The sequence below is a fragment of the Oncorhynchus tshawytscha genome, linkage group LG01 (genome assembly GCF_018296145.1).
Source record: "Oncorhynchus tshawytscha isolate Ot180627B linkage group LG01, Otsh_v2.0, whole genome shotgun sequence".
In the NCBI taxonomy this organism is placed as follows: domain Eukaryota; kingdom Metazoa; phylum Chordata; class Actinopteri; order Salmoniformes; family Salmonidae; genus Oncorhynchus; species Oncorhynchus tshawytscha.
The window spans coordinates 40,085,198-40,103,802 of NC_056429.1; the positions used below are offsets into that span (position 1 = coordinate 40,085,198).

Genomic DNA, 18,605 nt, shown 5'->3' on the forward strand with positions numbered 1-18,605 from the left:
TTGTTGTTGTTGTTAACACAGAAACCCCTCCACGAGCCCTGACTGGCCTTTTACATAAATGTCACCGTCAGACTACAGCCTCCACACCTCTGGTCTACTGAGTCTCTGGGGGCTCAGGCACACTGATAGACAGACTGGGCTATTAGACTGGCGTGACCACCTCGTCCTCTGGCTACACACACAACAATGCGTCTATCTATAGGCTGTTTTGACCTCCGGCTAGCTGCCCATTGTCTGCAGTCTCTCTCGCTTTGCTGATTCCATCTTATCTCCCCAGAGGACCAAACAGACATAACGCTCAGGACTTCTAATAGGAAATGTCCACTCCACTGTCTGGCTCAGTCCACATGGGATCTTCTTCATTTTGGTCTGAAATTCATTTCCTGGTAACACACACCTTTCTTTACATGCCTCTCTGGGAAGAGAGCAGCCACCTGCACTGTAGAATTACAGTAAAAACACAAGCTAAAGCAAATAAACATCTAGAATCATGTTCATTACACTTGAAACATTTCTGGGATGAGTGGAGATGGCCAGCCTATGTCATTACTCAGTGGCAGATGTCATCACCCTGCTCGTCTCCTGGCTGAGTAACGAGAGGGAGATGGTGAAGGGGAGCCAGGGTGCCAGTCTCAAAGCCAGGCTTCTGTCTCTCTGTCTGTCTTTCAGTCAGTCTTTTTTCTTTGGGCTTCCTCCCCACTGTGGATTCAGCTCTAATTGGTGCTGTTTTGGCTGCCATGGTGCCAAAGAGTCATTTCCCACCTGCCTCCTACCCGGGGAGAACCATGCCAGCAATGCCAGGGCTGGCACGGTCTGGTCTTGGTAATGCTAAATTAGCCTCAGAGTCTTAGAGGAACGTAATTGCTACAGAGACAATGTCGTACATCTTGTCAATATTTTTGATGAATTCGAACAGCTTAAGAATCATTCTTTGAAGAGAAAAAAGAGAGAGAAAAAATACGAAAAAGACTTCTACATGGAAAAATCTCCAGCAAACATTTTATCAACCAAAAGGTGCATTTAGCATGGTTTCTGGAAATGTAATTAAAAATAAAAAGTTTTACAAATATTTTAAATAACATACTGTAACTAAATGTCCACACACCAGGAGTGGTAACCTATAACCTAACCTATAGTCCACAGGTGGATACTACTGGAGGCATATACTGTTCAATCGGAAAGTACCTCCACATTTTGCTACAGCCTTTTTCTAAAATAGATATTCATTTTTTTTATCCCTCAATCTACACATTATACCCCATAATGACAAAGCAAAAACGGGTTTATAGAAATGTTTGCTAATTTATTATAAAAAAATAAAAAAATAAAAAATAAGTACTCAAACCATTTGCGTAGTACTTTGTCGAAGCACCTTTAGCAGCGATTACAGCCTCGAATCTCCTGGGGTATGACGTTACAAGCTTGGCACAACTGTATTTGAGAAGTTTCTCCCATTCCCCTTTGCAGATCCTCTCGAGCTCGGCCAGGTTGGATGAGGAGCGTCACTGCAGAGCTATTTTCAGGTCTCTCCAGAAATGTTCAACCGGGTTCAAGTCCAGGCTCTGGCTGGGCCACTCAAGGACATTCAGAGACTTGTCCCGAAGCCACTCTTGCGTTGGTCTTGGCTGCGTGCTTAGGGTCGTTGTCCTGTTGGAAGGTGAACCCTAGCCCCACTCTATGGTCCTGAGCACTCTGGAGCAGATTTTTATTAAGGATCTCTCTGTACTTTGCTCCATTCATCTTTCCCTCAATCCTGACTAGTTCATGCCTCTGAAAAACATCCCCACAGCATGATGCTGCCGCCACCATGCTTCACCATAGGGATGGTGCCAGGTTTCTTCCAGACGTGACCCTTGGCATTCATGCCAAATCTTGGTTTCATCAGACCAGAGTCCTTTAGGTGCCTCCAAGCGGGCTGTAAAGGACTGGCTTCCTTCTGGCCACTCAACCATAAAGGCTTGATTAGTGGAGTGCTGCAGAGATGGTTGTCCTTCTGGAAGGTTCTCCCATCTCCACAGAGGAACTCTGGAGATCTGTAACTTCTTCCATTTAAGAATGATGGAGGCCACTGTGTTCTTGGGAACCTTCAATACTGCAGGAATTTTTTGGTACCCTTCCCCAGATCTGTGCCTCGATACAATCCTGTCTCAGAGCCCTTTCTCAAAGCCCCAAAAACACTTTGGCTTGGTTTTTGCTCTGACATGCACTATCAACTGTGGGACCTTAAATAGACAGCTGTGTGCCTTTCCAAATCATGTCCAATCAATTGAATTTACCACAGGTGGAATCCAATACAAGTTGTAGAAACATCTCAAGGATCATCAATGGAAACATGATGCACTTGAACTCAATTTCGAGTCTCATAGCAAAGGGGCTGAATACTTGTGTAAATAACAGTAAATCTGTTTTTTTTAATGTTGGATACATTTGCAAAACAAAACAAAAAACGTTATCACTTTGTCATTATGGAAAATGTGGAAAAAGTCAAGGGGTCTGAATACTTTCTGAATTCACTGTACAGAGCGAGAGGGAGAAAGAGAGGGAGAGTGTTAGTTAGGCCAGGTTTAAGAACAGCCGCCATGCTAGCTCCCATATTGAACTTCATTCTTGAAATGTTGGTGATGTAACAACACGACAACTCCCGATGAAATGACCCGCTGTAAACAAGCAACACAGAGCTGTGAACTTCACAGATGTTTTTATGGATTAGCATTCAGGATCAGTAGCTGTGGGGCAGAAACATATCTATCAAATGACCTATTGATTAAAAACTGATCCAGTACCAACCACTGTACTGTATATTATACTGAGCCAGTGCAAATAGTAGTAGCTGGTCTACCAAACCATGCAGTCGAAACATCACCGACCACTGCAGTGCAGGAATGGGCAGTAAGCGAACAGTGCCAGCTTATTTGCTCTGCCAACAGTGACCAGACCGATAAGAACACACACACACACACACACACACACACATACATATATACACACACACACACACACACACACATACATATATACACACACACACACACACACACACACACATATACACACACACACACATATACACACACACACACACACACACACACACACACATACATACATATACACACACACACACACACACACACACAAAATCCAAAAGTATTGAGACATTAACAGATGCTGTTGTTTTGGCTCTGTACTCCATGATACAATGACTATGAGGTTAAAGTGCAGACTGGCAGCTTTAATTTGAGGGTATTTTCATCCATATTGGGGGAACCGTAGAGAAATTACAGCACTTTATGTACAAAGTCCCTCATTTTAGGGGACCAAAAGTATTGGGACAAATTCACGTGTGTATTAAAATAGTCAAAAGCTGAGTGTTTCTGAACACTTCCACATTAACGTGGACGCTACCATGACTACGGATAGTCCTGAATGAATCGTGAATAATGTTGAGTGAGAACCTTAGACGCACAAAATATCACATCCCCAAGACACGCTAACCTCTCACCATCACAATAACAGGGGAGGTTAGCATTTTTGGAGGGTTTATGACATTTGTGCGTATGTAACCTTCCCACTCACCAGTATTCACTATTCATTCAGAACTCTCCGTAGTCATGGCAGCATATGGATTTTAATGTAGAAGTGTTTAAGAAACATTCTGTTCTTATATACTATTACAAGTGACTCCAAAATGGCACAATGCATTGTTTACCTTTCTTTTCTATTGGGCAAAAAAAAAACACAACCCAAAACAAACAGCAAAATGCATCCAACAAGTTTGTAGAGTCACAAGCTGTAAATCATTGCAACTTTGAACTACTTCAATACACATAAGTGAATTTGTCCAAGTACTTTTGGTCCTCTAAAATAGGTGGACTATGTACAATTCTAAAATCAGGAGATTTTAAACGAATCACCAGAAATTGATTTAAAAAAAAAATGTAAGCTGACAGTCCGCACTTTAACCTCAATAGTCACTGAATATTACTGTCCCCTCAACACACTGGGCTGGACACAGTGGACGTGGCCTTTCTGAATCGCTTGACGGGATTAATAACGTTTTTTTTTTTTTTTTTAAACATCTCGGATTCTTAAGTAGCCTCTTTATTGCCAACCATGGGAGAGTGCAGATGAAATGGCATTAACTCAGTCTCTAACACTGCATTCGAGTACAGGTAGAGGAGCCATGTTTCTACTCCAGCATCTCCTCGTCAGAGTGAAGCCTTCCTGCACAGACACTGTGTAGTGCATTAGAGAACGGGGGAGTGAAAAACAAAGACAACTTCAAAGCCAATGAGACGGCAGCTGTAGAATTTTAATAAGACCTCCTTTCCTCTGATGATGGCTGTGTGTGTGTGTGTGTGTGTGTGTGTGGTGTTACTGCGGCACAGACAGACAGTCACAAGCACACATACTGTGCAAATACACATGTGCGTGTGCACACACACACACACGAGCACCCAGTGACTCACCTGCTGTACTTCCGTCTCTCCGTTTGAGGTCTTCTCTGTGTACACAAACGAGTTGAAGATTCTCTGCAGACAGAGAGAGAGACAGAGACAGACAGAGACAGACAGAGAGACAGAGAGACAGAGAGACAGAGAGACAGACAGACAGACAGACAGACAGACAGACATGGTTAGTATGCTGTAGAAAGACTTACTGCAGCCGTTCACTTAAAAAGAAAAGCTAAATCATTGCACACAGACGATTTATTCTGATTGCCTAAAGGCCCACTGCAGTCAAAAAATGTTATTTCCCAAGGTTTTAAGTATATTTCCACACCATGAGGTTGGAAAAATACTGTGACATTAAAAAATATGGGTTTTTTTAAAGTATAATTCCCTTTTAATGTAAGAGCTGTTTGAAAAGACCACCTGAAATTTCAGCCTGTTTTGGTGGTATGGGGTTTTGGCCTTCCACGGTAACATCGCCATGCGGTAAATGATTTAATCGGCCAATAAGAAAGAGCTCCAAACCTCTCTGACAATAACAGCTGGTCAAATGCTGCCTACAGGCTGACTGCCTGCAAAACAACCTGAACCCATTCGACATGTTTGGTGTAGGCAACATACTGTACAATAGACATCTTCCACAAATCCTAAAAACACGTTTGCCCAAGGCATAAACCCATATTCTGAAGCAAGAGTAGATGTCCTTGTACAACCTCAGCACCAACACAAACTCAATGAGTCCTCAAGAAAACAGTTTAACACCTGCACTGGGTTTGCTATTGCATACTGACACACACCCAAGAACACAATTTTTAAGCAAGCTTGTCCACTGAGTACCCCCCCCCACACACACACACACACCATTTAGTGCAAGGTGGAGGCACACTAAAACAACAGTTAAATAAACGTTGACTTAAAGTGGCAGGTGTTTCACTGTAAGCTTCTCTGCTGCTACAGTACACACACCACCACCCCTGTCCAGTCCTGTCTACACACGCCACCCCCTGTCCAGTCCCGTCCACACCCCCCCTGTCCAGTCCTGTCCACACACACCCCCCTGTCCAGTCCTGTCCACACACACACACCCCCCCCTGTCCAGTCCTGTCCACACACACCACCCCCTGTCAGTCCTGTCCACACACACCACCCCCTGTCCAGTCCTGTCCACACACCACCACCCCCCTGTCCAGTCCTGTCCACACACACCCCCCCCTGTCCAGTCCTGTCCACCCCCTGTCCAGTCCTGTCCACACACACCACCTCCCTCCCCCCCCGTCCAGTCCTGTCCACACCCCCCGTCCAGTCCTGTCCACACACCCCCCTGTCCAGTCCAGTCTTCACCCCCCCCCAGTCCTGTCCACACCCCCCCCTGTCCAGTTCTGTCCACACACACACACCCCCCCTGTCCAGTCCTGTCCACACACACCACCCCCCCGTCCAGTCCTGTCCACACACACCACCACCCCCCCCAGTCCTGTCCACACACCACCCCCTGTCCAGTCCTGTCCACACCGACCACCTCCCCTGTCCAGTCCTGTCCACACACACCACCCCCTGTCGAGTCCTGTCCACACACACCACCCCCTGTCGAGTCCTGTCCACACACACCACCCCCTGTCTAGTCCTGTCCACACACACCCCCCCTGTCCAGTCCTGTCCACACACACCACCCCCTGTCCAGTCCTGTCCACACACACCACCCCCTGTCCAGTCCTGTCCACACACACACCCCCCCCTGTCCAGTCCTGCCCACACACACCCACCCCCTGTCCAGTCCTGTCCACACACACACCACCCCCACCCCTGTCCAGTCCTGTCCACACACACACCCCCCCCTGTCCAGTCCCGTCCACACACACCCCCCCACCCCCTGTCCAGTCCCGTCCACACACACCACCACCCCCTCCACCCCTGTCCAGTCCCGTCCACACACACCACCACCCCCCCCCCTGTCCAGTCCCGTCCACACACCACCACCCCCCCATCCCCTGTCCAGTCCCGTCCACACACACCACCACCCCCCACCCCTGTCCACCCCCCACACACACACACCACCCCCCACCCCCTGTCCAGTCCGTCCACACACAACACCCCCACCCCCCCCCCACCCCCCCCCTGTCCAGTCCCGTCCACACACACCACCACCCCCCACCCAGTCCCGTCCACACACCACCCCCCCCACCCCTGTCCAGTCTCGTCCACACACACCACCCCCCACCCCCTGTCCAGTCCAGTCCACACACACCACCCCGCAATCCCCTGTCCAGTCCCGTCCACACACACCACCCCCCCACCCCCTGTCCAGTCCCGTCCACACACACCACCCCCCCACCCCTGTCCAGTCCCGTCCACACACACCACCCCCATCCCCTGTCCAGTCCCGTCCACACACACCACCCCCCACCCCCTGTCCAGTCCCGTCCACACACCCCCCCCCCACCCCCTGTCCAGTCCGTCCACACACCACCCCCATCCCCTGTCCAGTCCCGTCCACACACACCACCCCCCACCCCCTGTCCAGTCCCGTCCACACACACCCCCCCCACCCCTGTCCAGTCCTGTCCACACACACCACCCCCAACCCTGTCCAGTCCTGTCCACACACACACCACCACCCCCCACCCCTGTCCAGTCCTGTCCACACACACACACACACACACACACCCCCCCTGTCCAGTCCTGTCCACACACACACACCCCCCCCCACCCCCTGTCCAGTCCTGTCCACACACACACACACCACCCCCACCCCTGTCCAGTCCTGTCCACACACACACACACACCACCCCCACCCCTGTCCAGTCCTGTCCACACACACACACACCACCCCCCCACCCCTGTCCTGTCCTGTCCACACACACACACACACACACACACCCCCCCCACCCCTGTCCAGTCCTGTCCACACACACACACACACACCCCCCCCCTGTCCAGTCCTGTCCACACACACACCCCCCCCACCCCTGTCCAGTCCTGTCCACACACACACACACCACCCCCCCACCCCTGTCCAGTCCTGTCCACACACACACACACCACCCCCCACCCCTGTCCAGTCCTGTCCACACACACACACCACCCCCCACCCCTGTCCAGTCCTGTCCACACACACACCACCCCCCACCCCCCCCAGTCCTGTCCACACACACACACACACACACACACCACCCCCCACCCCTGTCCAGTCCTGTCCACACACACACACACACCCCCCCCCCTGTCCAGTCCTGTCCACACACACCACCACCCCCCCCCGTCCAGTCCTGTCCACACACACCACCCCCTGTCCAGTCCTGTCCACACCGACCACCTCCCTGTCCAGTCCTGTCCACACACACCACCCCCCCTGTCGAGTCCTGTCCACACACACCACCCCCTGTCGAGTCCTGTCCACACACACCACCCCCTGTCTAGTCCTGTCCACACACACCACCCCCTGTCCAGTCCTGTCCACACACACCCCCCCTGTCCAGTCCTGTCCACACACACCACCCCCTGTCCAGTCCTGTCCACACACACACCACCCCCTGTCCAGTCCTGCCCACACACACCCACCCCCTGTCCAGTCCTGTCCACACACACCACCCCCCCACCCCTGTCCAGTCCTGTCCACACACACACCCCCCTGTCCAGTCCCGTCCACACACACACCCCCCCACCCCCTGTCCAGTCCTGTCCACACACACCACCACCCCCACCACCCCCTGTCCAGTCCCGTCCACACACACCACCACCCCCCACCCCTGTCCAGTCCCGTCCACACACACCACCCCCCCATCCCCTGTCCAGTCCTGTCCACACACACCACCACCCCCCACCCCCTGTCCACCCCCCACACACACACCACCACCCCCCACCCCCTGTCCAGTCCTGTCCACACACAACACCCCCCCCCCCCCACCCACCCCTGTCCAGTCCTGTCCACACACACCACCACCCCCCACCCAGTCCCGTCCACACCACCACCCCCCCCCCCCCTGTCCAGTCTCGTCCACACACACCACCCCCCACCCCTGTCCAGTCCTGTCCACCACACACCCCGCAATCCCTGTCCAGTCCCGTCCACACACACCACCCCCCACCCCTGTCCAGTCCTGTCCACACACACACCCCCCCCACCCCCTGTCCAGTCCTGTCCACACACACCACCCCCATCCCTGTCCAGTCCTGTCCACACACACCACCCCCACCCCCTGTCCAGTCCCGTCCACACACCACCCCCCACCCCTGTCCAGTCCCGTCCACACACACCCCCCATCCCCTGTCCAGTCCCGTCCACACACACCACCCCCCCCCCCCTGTCCAGTCCCACCACACACACACCCCCCACCCCCTGTCCAGTCCTGTCCACACACCACCCCCCAACCCTGTCCAGTCCTGTCCACACACACACACCACCCCCCCACCCCTGTCCAGTCCTGTCCACACACACACACACACACACACACCACCCCCCACCCCTGTCCAGTCCTGTCCACACACACACACACCACCCCCCACCCCTGTCCAGTCCTGTCCACACACACACACACCACCCCCCACCCCTGTCCAGTCCTGTCCACACACACACACACCACCCCCCACCCCTGTCCAGTCCTGTCCACACACACACACACACCACCCCCACCCCTGTCCAGTCCTGTCCACACACACACACACACACACCCACCCCCCACCCCTGTCCAGTCCTGTCCACACACACACACACCCCCCCCACCCCTGTCCAGTCCTGTCCACACACACACACCACCCCCCACCCCTGTCCAGTCCTGTCCACACACACACACCACCCCCCACCCCTGTCCAGTCCTGTCCACACACACACACCCCCCCCACCCCTGTCCAGTCCTGTCCACACACACACCACCCCCCACCCCTGTCCAGTCCTGTCCACACACACACACACACACACACACCCCCCCACCCCTGTCCAGTCCTGTCCACACACACACACACACACCCCCCACCCCTGTCCAGTCCTGTCCACACACACACACACACACACACACACACACACCACCCCCCACCCCTGTCCAGTCCTGTCCACACACACACACACCACCCCCCACCCCTGTCCAGTCCTGTCCACACACACACACACACACCACCCCCCACCCCTGTCCAGTCCTGTCCACACACACACACCACCCCCCCACCCGTCCAGTCCTGTCCACACACCACCCCCCACCCCCTGTCCAGTCCTGTCCACACACCCCCCCACCCCCTGTCCAGTCCTGTCCACACACACCACCCCCTCCCCCCCGTCCTGTCCAGTCCAGTCCAGTCCACACACACACCCCCTGTCCAGTCCTGTCCACACACCACCCCGTCCAGTCCCGTCCACACACACCACCACCACCCCCCGGGTCCTGTCCAGTCCAGTCCACACACACCACCCCCTGTCCAGTCCTGTCCACACACCACCCCCTGTCCAGTCCCGTCCACACACACCACCCACCCCCCCCACCCCTGTCCAGTCCCGTCCACACACACCCCCCCCCCACCCAGTCCCGTCCACACACCACACCCCCACCCCTGTCCAGTCCGTCCACACACACACCACCCCCCACCCCCTGTCCAGTCCCGTCCACACACACCCCCCCCCACCCAGTCCCGTCCACACACACCACACCCCCCACCCCCTGTCCAGTCCCGTCCACACACACACCACCCCCCACCCCTGTCCCGTCCACACACCCACCCCCATCCCCTGTCCAGTCCCGTCCACACACACACCCCCCACCACCCCCTGTCCAGTCCGTCCACACACCACCACCCCCACCCCTGTCCAGTCCTGTCCACACACCACCCCCATCCCCTGTCCAGTCCCGTCCACACACACCACCCCCCACCACCCCCTGTCCAGTCCTGTCCACACACACCACCACCCCCCACCCCCTGTCCAGTCCCGTCCACACACACCACCCCCCACCCCTGTCCAGTCCTGTCCACACACACACCACCCCCCACCCCTGTCCAGTCCTGTCCACACACACCACCCCCCACCCCCTGTCCAGTCCCGTCCACACACACCACCCCCATCCCCTGTCCAGTCCCGTCCACACACACCCCCCCACCCCTGTCCAGTCCCGTCCACACACACCACCCCCCACTCCCTGTCCAGTCCTGTCCACACACCACCCCCCACCCCTGTCCAGTCCTGTCCACACACACACACACACACACACACCACCCCTGTCCAGTCCTGTCCACACACACACCCCCACCCCTGTCCAGTCCTGTCCACACACACACACACCACCCCCCACCCCTGTCCAGTCCTGTCCACACACACACACCACCACCCCCCACCCCTGTCCAGTCCTGTCCACACACACACACCCCCCCCACCCCTGTCCAGTCCTGTCCACACACACACACACCACCCCCCCCACCCCTGTCCAGTCCTGTCCACACACACACACACACACCACCCCCCCACCCCTGTCCAGTCCTGTCCACACACACACACACCACCACCCCCACCCCTGTCCAGTCCTGTCCACACACACACACCACCCCTGTCCAGTCCTGTCCACACACACACCCACCCCCCACCCCTGTCCAGTCCTGTCCACACACACACACACCCCCCCACCCCTGTCCAGTCCTGTCCACACACACACACACCACCCCCCACCCCTGTCCAGTCCTGTCCACACACACACCCCACCCCCACCCCTGTCCAGTCCACACACACACACACACACACACACACACACACACACACACACACCCACCCCCCCCCCACCCCTGTCCAGTCCTTTCCACACACACACACACACCCCCCCCACCCCTGTCCAGTCCTGTCCACACACACACACACACACCACCCCCCACCCCTGTCCAGTCCTGTCCACACACACACACACACACACCCCCCCCCACCCCTGTCCAGTCCTGTCCACACACACCCCCCCCACCCCCTGTCCAGTCCTGTCCACACACACCACCCCCCACCCCCCAGTCCTGTCCACACACACCACCCCCCACCCCTGTCCAGTCCTGTCCACACACACCACCCCCACCCCTGTCCAGTCCTGTCCACACACACCACCCCCACCCCTGTCCAGTCCTGTCCACACACACACACACACCCCCCCCCCCCGTCCAGTCCTGTCCACACACACCCCCCCCCCCCGTCCTGTCCAGTCCTGTCCACACACACCACCCCCCGTCCTGTCCACACACACCACCCCCCCCCCCCCGTCCAGTCCTGTCCACACACACCACCCGCCCTGTCCAGTCCTGTCCACACACACCACCCCCTGTCCAGTCCTGTCCACACACACCACCCCCTGTCCAGTCCTGCCCACACACACCACCCCCCCTGTCCAGTCCTGTCCACCCCCCCCTGTCCAGTCCTGTCCACACACACCACCCCCCCCTGTCCAGTCCTGTCCACACACACACCCCCCTGTCCAGTCCTGACCACACACCCACCCCCCTGTCCAGTCCTGACCCACACACCACCCGCCCTGTCCAGTCCTGTCCACACACCCACCCCCCTGTCCAGTCCTGTCCACACACCCCCCCCCTGTCCAGTCCTGTCCACACACACCACCCCCTGTCCAGTCCTGTCCACACACCACCCGCCCTGTCCAGTCCTGTCCACACACACCCCCCCTGTCCAGTCCTGTCCACACACCACCCCCCCTGTCCAGTCCTGTCCACACACACCACCCCCCTGTCCAGTCCTGTCCACACACACCACCCCCTGTCCAGTCCTGTCCACACACACCCCCCCCTGTCCAGTCCTGTCCACACACACCACCCCCCCCTGTCCAGTCCTGTCCACACACACCACCCCCCTGTCCAGTCCTGACCACACACACCACCCGCCCTGTCCAGTCCTGTCCACACACACCACCCCCCCTGTCCAGTCCTGTCCACACCCCCCCCCCTGTCCAGTCCTGTCCAGTCCCCCCTGTCCAGTCCTGTCCACACACACCCGCCCTGTCCAGTCCTGTCCACACACACCACCCCCCTGTCCAGTCCTGTCCACACACACCACCCCCCCTGTCCAGTCCTGTCCACACACCACCCTCCCTGTCCAGTCCTGTCCACACACACCACCCCCTGTCCAGTCCTGTCCACACACACCACCCCCTGTCCAGTCCTGTCCACACACCCACCCCCTGTCCAGTCCTGTCCACACACACACCCCCTGTCCAGTCCTGACCACACACACCACCCGCCCTGTCCAGTCCTGTCCACACACACACCCCCCTGTCCAGTCCTGTCCACACACCCACCCCCCCTGTCCAGTCCTGTCCACACACCACCCCCCCCTGTCCAGTCCTGTCCACACACACCACCCGCCCTGTCCAGTCCTGTCCACACACACCACCCCCTGTCCAGTCCTGTCCACACACACCCCCCCCTGTCCAGTCCTGTCCACACACCACCCCCCTGTCCAGTCCTGTCCACACACCACCCCCTGTCCAGTCCTGTCCACCCACACCACCCCCTGTCCAGTCCTGTCCACACACACCACCCGCCTGTCCAGTCCTGTCCACACACACCCCCTGTCCAGTCCTGTCCACACACACACCCTCCCTGTCCAGTCCTGTCCACACACACACCCCCCTGTCCAGTCCTGTCCACACACCACCCCCTGTCCAGTCCTGTCCACACCCCCCCCCCCTGTCCAGTCCTGTCCACACACACCACCCCCTGTCCAGTCCTGACCACACACACCACCCGCCCTGTCCAGTCCTGTCCACACACACACCACCCCCCCACCCCTGTCCAGTCCTGTCCACACACACACACACCACCCCCACCCCTGTCCAGTCCTGTCCACACACACACACCCACCCCCACCCCTGTCCAGTCCACACACACACACACACACACACACACACACACCCACACACACACACACACACACACACACACACACACACACACACACACACACCACACACACACACACACACACACACACACACACACACACACCCCCCCACCCCTGTCCAGTCCTTTCCACACACACACACACACACACCCACACACCCCCCACCCCTGTCCAGTCCTGTCCACACACACACACACACACACACCCCCCCACCCCTGTCCAGTCCTGTCCACACACACACACACACACACACCCCCCCCACCCCTGTCCAGTCCTGTCCACACACACCCCCCACCCCCTGTCCAGTCCTGTCCACACACACCCCCCCACCCCCTGTCCAGTCCTGTCCACACACACCACCCCCCACCCCTGTCCAGTCCTGTCCACACACACCACCCCCCCCCTGTCCAGTCCTGTCCACACCACCACCCCCTGTCCAGTCCTGTCCACACACCACCCCCCTGTCCAGTCCTGTCCACACACACCACCCCCCCCCTGTCAGTCCTGTCCACACACACCACCCCCTGTCCAGTCCTGTCCACACACCCCCCCCCCCTGTCCAGTCCTGTCCACACACACCACCCCCCTGTCCAGTCCTGTCCACACACCCACCCCCTGTCCAGTCCTGACCACACACACCACCCGCCCTGTCCAGTCCTGTCCACACACACCACCCCCCCCCTGTCCAGTCCTGTCCACACACACCACCCCCTGTCCAGTCCTGTCCACACACACCACCCCCCCCTGTCCAGTCCTGTCCACACACACCACCCGCCCTGTCCAGTCCTGTCCACACACACCACCCCCTGTCCAGTCCTGTCCACACACACCACCCGCCCTGTCCAGTCCTGTCCACACACACCACCCCCCCCTGTCCAGTCCTGTCCACACACCCCCCCCCAGTCCTGTCCACACACACCCCCCCCCCCTGTCCAGTCCACCACACACACCCCCTCCAGTCCTGTCCACACACCACCCCCCCCTGTCCAGTCCTGACCACACACACCACCCCCCCTGTCCAGTCCTGTCCACACCCACCACCCGCCCTGTCCAGTCCTGTCCACACACCACCCCCCTGTCCAGTCCTGTCCACACACCCACCCCCCCCTGTCCAGTCCTGTCCACACACACACACACACCACCCCCCACCCCTGTCCAGTCCTGTCCACACACACACACCACCCCCCCCCCCTGTCCAGTCCTGTCCACACACACACACCCCCCCCACCCCCTGTCCAGTCCTGTCCACACACACACACACCACCCCCCACCCCTGTCCAGTCCACACACACACACACACACACACCAGTCCTGTCACACACACACACACCCCCCCCACCCCTGTCCAGTCCTTTCCACACACACACACACACACACACCCCCCCACCCCTGTCCAGTCCTGTCCACACACACACACACACACACACCACCCCCCACCCCCTGTCCAGTCCTGTCCACACACACACACACACACACACACACACCCCCCCACCCCTGTCCAGTCCTGTCCACACACACCACCCCCACCCCCTGTCCAGTCCTGTCCACACACCACCCCCCACCCCTGTCCAGTCCTGTCCACACACCCCCCCCACCCCCTGTCCAGTCCTGTCCACACACACCACCCCCACCCCCTGTCCAGTCCTGTCCACACACACCACCCCCCACCCCTGTCCAGTCCTGTCCACACACACACCACACCCCCCCACCCCCCGTCCAGTCCTGTCCACACACACCACCCCCTCCCCCAGTCCTGTCCACACACACCACCCCGTCCTGTCCACACCCCACCCCCTCCCCCCGTCCAGTCCCCACACCCACCCGCCCTGTCCAGTCCTGTCCACACACCACCCCTGTCCAGTCCTGTCCACACACCACCCCCCTGTCCAGTCCTGTCCACACACACCCCCCCTGTCCAGTCCTGTCCACACCCCCTGTCCAGTCCTGTCCACACACACCACCCCCTGTCCAGTCCTGTCCACACACCCACCCCCCTGTCCAGTCCTGTCCACACACACCACCCCCCTGTCCAGTCCTGTCCACACACACACCCACCCCCCCTGTCCAGTCCTGTCCACACACACCACCCCCCTGTCCAGTCCTGTCCACACACCACCCCCCCCTGTCCAGTCCTGTCCACACACACCACCCCCCTGTCCAGTCCTGTCCACACACACCACCCCCCTGTCCAGTCCTGTCCACACTGTCCAGTCCTGTCCACACACACCACCCCCCCTGTCCAGTCCTGTCCACACACACCACCCCCCTGTCCAGTCCTGTCCACACACACCACCCCCCTGTCCAGTCCTGTCCACACACACCACCCCCCTGTCCAGTCCTGTCCACACACCACCCCCCTGTCCAGTCCTGTCCACACACACCACCCCCTGTCCAGTCCTGTCCACACCACCCCCCTGTCCAGTCCTGTCCACACCACCACCCGCCCTGTCCAGTCCTGTCCACACACCACCCCCCTGTCCAGTCCTGTCCACACACACACCACCCCCTGTCCAGTCCTGTCCACACACCACCCCCCTGTCCAGTCCTGTCCACACACACCACCCCCCTGTCCAGTCCTGTCCACACACACACCCCCTGTCCAGTCCTGTCCACACACACCACCCCCCCTGTCCAGTCCTGTCCACACACACCACCCCCCTGTCCAGTCCTGTCCACACACCCCCACCCCCCTGTCCAGTCCTGTCCACACACACCACCCCCCTGTCCAGTCCTGTCCACACACACCACCCCCCTGTCCAGTCCTGTCCACACACACCAGTCCCCCACCACCCCCCCTGTCCAGTCCTGTCCACACACACCCCCCTGTCCAGTCCTGTCCACACACCACCCCCCTGTCCAGTCCTGTCCACACACCACCCCTGTCCAGTCCTGTCCACACACACCACCCCCCTGTCCAGTCCTGTCCACACACACCACCCCCCTGTCCAGTCCTGTCCACACACACCACCCGCCCTGTCCAGTCCTGTCCACACACACCACCCCCCCTGTCCAGTCCTGTCCACACACACCACCCCCCTGTCCAGTCCTGTCCACACACACCACCCCCCCCTGTCCAGTCCTGTCCACACACCCCCCCCTGTCCAGTCCTGTCCACACACACCACCCCTGTCCAGTCCTGTCCACACACCACCCCCCCTGTCCAGTCCTGTCCACACACACCACCCCCTGTCCAGTCCTGTCCACACACACCACCCCCCTGTCCAGTCCTGTCCACACACACCACCCCCCTGTCCAGTCCTGTCCACACACCACCCCCCTGTCCAGTCCTGTCCACACACACCACCCCCCTGTCCAGTCCTGACCACACACCCCCCCCTGTCCAGTCCTGACCACACACACTGTCGGACACATTACAGAGCAGAGGGGCACCAGCTCCCAGTATGCTTTACCCACACCACACCACACCGCCCGCCAACGCAGAGTTCACTCCACTTTATTGCATTACCATGGTAACCAACCAACCAACCCCCTGTCCAGTCCTGTCCACACACACCACCCGCCCTGTCCAGTCCTGTCCACACACCACCCCCCTGTCCAGTCCTGTCCACACACACCACCCCCTGTCCAGTCCTGACCACACACACCACCCCCTGTCCAGTCCTGTCCACACACACCACCCCCTGTCCAGTCCTGACCACACACACCACCCCCTGTCCAGTCCTGTCCACACACACCACCCCCCTGTCCAGTCCTGTCCACACACACCACCCGCCCTGTCCAGTCCTGTCCACACACCACCCCCTGTCCAGTCCTGTCCACACACACCACCCCCCTGTCCAGTCCTGACCACACACACCACCCCCTGTCCAGTCCTGACCACACACACTGTCGGACACATTACAGAGCAGAGGGGCACCAGCTACCCAGTATGCTTTACTCCACACCACACCACACCGCCCGCCAACGCAGAGTTCACTCCACTTTATTGCATTACCATGGTAACCAACCAACCAACCAACCCCCCCAATAAAGGTAGATGTCAAAACAAGCAGTGATTTATGGGACCTCACACAATCAAGAGGAGACTTGTCACGCTGAACTAGGTTCCTAAATATCAACACAAGGAAAACCTAAAAAGCCTGGCTGGTTTGATTCTCTCTACTGTAGTTGAAGTGGTAGGCTTCGGTCGACACTGGGGAGGGGTGTGTTCGTAAAAGTTTGGGGGGGAACATAGACGCACAAAGGCAAAAAAACAAAAAAAAAAGCTAGACATTTCACCCACAGTGTTATTTAGAAAACTACCCCGGCCTAGTCAATTGTGAAATAAACACGTGGAGCACAAAAACAAACTGAACCACCACCACAGCTAGCTAGCTAGCGTTAGCGTTAGCTTAACACTGTATCGTTAGCAGGCTGTTTGTTTTTGGATGTGGTCCAGCGGCTTTCACAGCTGTACCCTGGACAGGGAGGAATGCCTCAATCTCTAACCAAATACGGCTCAGCCTGGCTGGGCCAGCGGGGCCAGTTAATGTGACGCCCCTATTGTCTGTCTGATACCTATAAAGCTTGGGGTGGCCTCTTCAATGACCAAACCCTCCCACAGCCTAATTGGCCCAAATCAACTAACTCTTATACACCTTTCACATAAGAGTTCCTTTTATATGACCCCAGACTGACTTTTTGGACCTGAATGCCAAAAAACATTCAGAAAGATAAAAGGTCCTCAAACTTGACCCTTTTTTTTTTTACATACGGGAACTACGTTCGGGTTCCCTGATGTGTACTACACCGAAACGCACAATGACGGGTATGTCACTCTTCTCGTGTTTCACAAGTTTGGACAGCATAGTAAAGTAGAGTGCAGTGCAGTACAGTGCAGTACAATACAGCACAGCAAAGTAGAGTGCAGTATGGTTCAGCACAGTACAATATATCATAGTCTACTCTACCGGAGTGGCAGGTAGCCTCGAGGTTAGAGCGCTAGAGACAGTCACCAAAAGGTTGCTTGGCTCTGGGAAAAACAAATCTGTTGCTGTGCCTTTGAGCAAGGCACTTAAGCCTGATTGCTCCAGGGGTGAGATACAATGGCAACCCTGGCCATGACCCCACTCCCTGCGGGTGTTTCAGGAGGAGTTGGGATATGAACGAGTGAATGAGAGAGAAAGAATGGCCGGAAGAGAGGGGTTGTCTAGACCGACAGTTTTAACACTTGGTTAGACCGCCAGACAGAATTTTCAAAGAAAATCGCTATGAGCTGAACATAACAGTATGCCAGCGGAAGGGATCACCGTAGCAGGTGACCCAATTGTGGTTTGTGACTTTGATTTCTT

The 18,605-nt window shown here is 57.5% G+C and overlaps 1 protein-coding gene across 1 annotated transcript in view; it reads right to left on the bottom strand.

Annotated features, from left to right (window-relative positions):
• Positions 1 to 18,605, bottom strand: part of LOC112238731 (VWFA and cache domain-containing protein 1-like) — a 93,368-nt gene that overhangs the window by 41,597 nt on the left and 33,166 nt on the right. Inside the window, 1 exon segment of the mRNA XM_042321351.1 lies at positions 4,470 to 4,532. Within this exon segment, the coding sequence (XP_042177285.1) occupies positions 4,470 to 4,532 (63 nt within the window).